Raw genomic sequence first — 5,759 nt, forward strand, 5'->3', positions numbered from 1 at the left:
TATGAGTGATGCAGAGTACAATTGCTCACCACCCACTGATAACGGAGGAGCGAAAAGGAACCCTGAACCCGAAATCGCAATCCCGGAAAAACGAGCCTGAGCGATTCCCGAGAGAATCCCCCGCTTTCCAGTCAGCCCCAGTTAATATACTAAACATGACATAATATGCTATGGAATATCTCATTGGAATCCAACTGTCAATTCTGGGTTTTACCAACTGCTACACTTTTCTTCTCCGCTCCCCCCTTCCCGTTCTCTGTTCTCGGAAACTGCCCAAGCACAGTGTCCTTGTAGTTATCAACACTGTTCTCATAACAATCCTCACTGAAACCAAAACACAGGGCTTTCTAGCTACCAAGAAGAAAATTAACCCTACCCTAGCAAAAACCAGGACAAAAGGCAATCACTGTGCATAGCAGAGTCAAAAGTACATGAGAAAATCTGGAAATCCACTCCCTTTCAAACTGCATCCATACTGCTTTTCAAGGCTGCCAACACTTCCTCAAACAGAAGACAACATCTAAAAAGAAACTATTAATTGACATTAACAGTACCACGCTCAAACCTCATAGCACAGGAACCTCCTCCAGTCCCAAAGCTTCTTCATCATCTATTGGCTGACTACTTCAACCTTTCCCAGCAATGCCTCTACAGACTCCTTGTTAAGACTCTATCTGGACCATCTTCATTGTCCTTTCTGGCCCAGTAACTAGGGAAGGGATGAAAGTTCTTTGATTCATCCTACAGCTTACTCCCGCCTGCCAATTTATGCACTGCAGTGCTTAAGAAGCCAGGATACAAATTCTCCTCCACCCTTTGGCCTCTAAATCCAGTTCCTCAAAGATTAAATGAGCAAATGGAGCCACCTGCTGCATTCCAACTTCAGCTTTTCTGTAACTCTATGGGCTAGGAATAACCACACTCACAACTTTCTTCAACATTTCTGAAAGCTTCTGTTCCCAAATCATTCGTTCCCCTAGGATTGTTTCCCAGACGCATTGCTAATGATCTGCTTCCTGTATTTATTAGCCTGATCCACACTCAAATAGAATGAGAGGCACTTGATCTTCAAAGGTCTAGTCAAGAGGACAAGAAAGTGCCTAAAATAGTTATTTAAAATCAGGTGAGAAAATCACAATCCTTACCTCAAATGTATATTTTTCTCTGTTGTTAAAGAGCATTAATATCGTCATCTGGAAAGTGGAGACTTGCAATATATGCTTCCGTGTATTTGAGCCAGTTACTTGGGCACCTCCTACACCAACCTCTGAGCCATCTTCCTATTTTAAAATTACAAAACTACTATTAGATTATTCTCCATTGCAAAATATTTTACCTCAGTAAGACAAAAGTTCTATGATGAAATAATTATCTAGGAGATCAGTCTACACAAGTGATAGAATAGCATATGCCTGGTGGCATGAAGAGAATGTCTCTCCGGTAGCTGTCTTAAAATCACAGGGTGACTGAGGTTGGAGGCACCTCTGTAGGTTTCACAGTCCAGCCACTGGTCCAGCCACCACTCAAAGCCAGACCATCTAGAGCAGGATGCTCAGGGTTGTGTCCAGTCAAATACTGAGCATCCCCAAGGATGAAGACCTCACCACCTCTCTGGCCCCTGTTCCACCACTTGCCCATCCTCCAGTTTTCTTACTCTTATCTTTAAAATTATAAAAATATTTATCCAACAATATAATACAAAGTAATACAATTTTAATATCCTCACAAATGCACATGATTAATACTTTGTGTTACAATAATTTTGTTTTCATTTTACATAGCCTCCTATGTTCCCAAGCATCATGCCACCACTACCTCTAGCTTAGCATTTCAGAACTATTCTAAATCACTAGAGCAAGTTATTTTCTTGTCTACGTAAACATTAAGCATTGTATTTCTCTAAACTCTACTAAGATTCCATGTTTGAAAAAAATGTTGTCTACATTGTTAGCACTCTACACATGAAAAGCAGGCTAAACTTGTCTCAACAACACTTTTTCACATTACCAAAAATTAAAGTGAAACAAGTTTCATTTCAGTTTTGACTGATTCACAGTCAAAAAAAAAACCTCAAAATGCTCAAACCGTTGAGATTCCTTCAAGATCAAAATTACTACTTTTCTATGAGGTAACGGAGAGATGATGCTGAGTGATGCAATCAAATTAGATCTGGAGGGAGGCAAAAATGTCAAGACAGAACCGCTACAAAGGAAGAATCAGACTTCAAAGCCAGTGGAAGGCATCTTTTTCTTATTCTTATATTATCAATGGGTAAACTTTTATTTTATAAAATTCTGAAGTTATTACAAATGTGTATTTGCTTACTTTTAAAAAAGATATGGTGTTCTCATAATTTAACTTTACCTTTTTAACAGGTCCGTAGAAAGTGGCATTGAGATCTGCAGAACCCATATGATGCTGGAGTGTCAGCTGTCGCCCACTATGTTTGGCTAAATAAAACCTGTAATGTAATTGAACCAAAAACTTAACACATAGTTCACATTTTGTATCTAAGAGGAAATTGCTTTAAACTGTTATATAGACTTCAGAGCCATTAAGGACACTAAGAAATTTCTAACTTTGGCTTTTTAAAACATTAACTCTCATTAGAATTCTAATCAAAAGCTCCCAAAACCTCAACCCTCGTAACGCGACTATTGCATTCCCTAATTTTCACATGAACTAAAGAAAAGCAGTATGCTAACATGTCTTTAATGGTAAAATGTATCTGTGAGTTAAGTATAGAAAGTTTCTTCTTAAAACCTCTATCTAAAAATCTGTTTTAATACATACCTTCTAAATATTTCAAAAGCATGCCTGGGAGCTGGAGGGATGTTGCACTTTGGTGTGGCTGACTGAGTAGGCCAGTAACCTGTTGTGAGGACCCGCACTGTAAGATCAACACCACCTAATGAGACCTAAGGACAATTGGAAGAAAACATCCACTATTTTAAAACATGGTAACATTTCACCATTTTTCTATATGAGTGTAGAATGTATAGAATTTTCACAGACCAAGAAAAAAATAGACATATGTCTAAAAACATGATGTTTACAAAGACAGACAAATTAACTAATCGCTATCAGAGTAGATGGTACAGCAGAAATCCTCCACATTATTCCCCTCTGGCATTTACAAGTGTACAGAATTTAACAAAATGAATTCTTAAGCAATAATGAAAGGTCTGTGATCATAAATAGATCCCATAATACACATAGCACTTCTTTCTAAGCAGGTTTTTGACAACACGGAGTAAAGCCAGGTTGCTAAATGTATCCATTTCAAAATAATTGTTTATAAAATTACTCTCTGGAATCAGAGAGTAAATACTAAATAACTAATGTTAAACCATAGGGAGCTTTTCCTGCAATTTACCTCTGTATGGCAATGTAAACAGGTACTCACTTTTACATACACAACCTAGCCACTTTTCCTAAAGACAGCCATTACCATAAATATTCAGCACTGGTTAGGAAACATTCTACGACTGAAGTGCTGATATATAAAGTAGTTCTGTTAGTAGGTGATAAACATCTGGCTACCAGTGAGGCATAACCCTCACCAGATATCTCAACTAAACTGAATATTATTAAACTTAAGACTGACTACTTTCAGCTTGAGGAGGTATAACTAATATCTTCAAAGAACACACACTATGGACAAGAAAAACCAAAGCATACTATTTCCAACTTGTTGTAAACCTACTACACAGAAATAAAGCACATTATATTTTAAAAGGTTAAAAATCATCATATGATGAAGTCAGAATCTTCCACTGTTAAACAGCATTTCCAGGCACTACAGAGGAGTTTTTGTATTGTGCATGTTGATGTGTCCATCAACAAACTTGTACCTAGGAAACTTCTGAAAGATCTAGACGGACTGGTGACAGACTACTCACACAGAAATCCCTTTGACTGAATTGCATTAAGGTGAATCACAAAAAAAAAAAAAAAAAAAAAAAAAAAAAAAAAAAACCAACCCAGAACTGAAGTAGAGGGTCTGGGGAGGCAATCATCTGATATAGGTCTAAGTTCCTTTTCACTTTCATCTTGGTTGATATGGCAACTGTTTCCGAACTGTTTTGGTCTCAGCCAGACCAGAACACGGCATCAATTCAAAATGCCTCACGCCACACATCATACAGGGCACTGAGCAGTTTGCAACTTGAAAAAGTTTTGGAAGCACTTTATTTTACAGGAAGTCTTTTCAGCATAAAAATGGTATCAGCTAATGGAAAGTGCCTTGAAATGATCTAATCCTTACAGAACTCCACCAAAATGAAGTTTCAGGATCGCAGTTGTATAAATTACTCATAATCTATTAGCTTGGACTCTCCCTAGTGCTGAGCTTTCCACTGCCTGATTGCAAATCAATCATCTATGCAGTTCTTGGCACTATCTATATCTCAGGATACAGGATCCAGCAGGAGACTTTGCAGGATTATTTAGAGAAGAGCAGATGCCTGACTCCTCTTAAGAGGCACCCTACATATTCAAGGTACATAACTTGTTTAAAAAGGAGTAGAATGGACTACTTCATATAAAACACAGTATTACCAGCAAGGTAACAATAACATAAAAACCCCAAAATCTTCCTGTTTGTATTTCCTCTCAAACAGTATTGACATTAACAGAAATAGATATGTTTCCATCATAAATAAGTCCTCCAGAAATTTCATGAAAAGGTCATGATTAGGCTGACCAAAAGGCAACTATCAGGCAAACTACTGGCCAAGAAAAAGATGAAGTTTCACATAAGGACTAGCAGAAGATCTGTTAACATTTTAAATCCAGCTTATCAGCTGCACATAGCTAAAAAGAAGATAGAGACATCATTTATTAACTCACTTAATGTAAAACTGTCATGTAAATTACATGAATCTTTAATACAAAGAAAACCCCAAACGCTCTAATGATTTTTTTGTGAAATTGATATTTCAAGCTTTTGTAAGTCCCACATGCTACCTAAACAATGGGAATGCTCTAACGATTTTTTTGTGAAATTGATATTTCAAGCTTTCTAGAAGGAAAACATGATTAGCCTCTCAAGAAAAAAAGCAATAGTAAAGCTGCCTGTCCACAAACACCTTTATATCTATCCATATCCCCTACAACCTTTTCTGAAACCACTTTGAGAACATCTTGTTCTTTCCCTCATGATGATTCACAGTATGCTGATAAGGAAGACTTCAGCTGAGATTTCAGATAACTGTGCACAACCAGGGACACTGGACACAGTACATCCACAAACATATTCCTGGCATTCAGATTTCTGAAACTGATTCAAACAAGCTTGATATACAGACCTACTTACTTGCAGACAGGAAACTACTTGGCTGTTTATTATATGTTATTAAGTGCTAGTGAGTATCAGTATAGAAAAAAAGCGTTTGGAGCAAGCAAACTGATATCTCAAAATAGAAATGATCTGTCCATTAATGCAATATTCCAGAGGTCCACTGTTACAACAAGGTGTAACACTTCCTGATTGAACAATTAAGCCTGTATTTGTCAATGTGAATGAAATAGCAGTTCCATTATTAGTAAAGGCATTCGCTGCATCAGGAAAGTTAAACATGAGACGGTATGGTTTTCAAATGCCTGAAGTGTGCAATATTTTTCTCGCTGTTAGCATAAAGGACAGGTTGCAATGAACATTATCTTGAAAGAATGAGAAAGGAAAGACTTTGCTGGTGACATGGCAGTTTGGAAATGCACGAGAGCAGGGAGCCTGGCCCAGGAGTGCGGGCACAATT

General features: G+C 37.5%; 1 protein-coding gene across 1 annotated transcript in view; it reads right to left on the reverse strand.

Moving 5' to 3' along the window:
* Positions 1–2,918, reverse strand: part of LOC104532941 (cullin-3) — a gene marked incomplete at its 5' end in the record, with an annotated part of 9,663 nt that extends 6,745 nt beyond the window's left edge. The window contains 3 exons of the mRNA XM_010178284.1: positions 1,146–1,280; positions 2,365–2,461; positions 2,794–2,918. Of these exons, the coding sequence (XP_010176586.1) occupies positions 1,146–1,280; positions 2,365–2,461; positions 2,794–2,918 (357 nt within the window). The remainder of the gene's footprint in view (positions 1–1,145; positions 1,281–2,364; positions 2,462–2,793) is intronic.
* Positions 2,919–5,759: the final 2,841 nt, after the last annotated feature.

The sequence above is a fragment of the Antrostomus carolinensis genome, unplaced genomic scaffold (genome assembly GCF_000700745.2).
Source record: "Antrostomus carolinensis isolate BGI_N321 unplaced genomic scaffold, ASM70074v2 scaffold10781, whole genome shotgun sequence".
Classification (NCBI taxonomy): domain Eukaryota; kingdom Metazoa; phylum Chordata; class Aves; order Caprimulgiformes; family Caprimulgidae; genus Antrostomus; species Antrostomus carolinensis.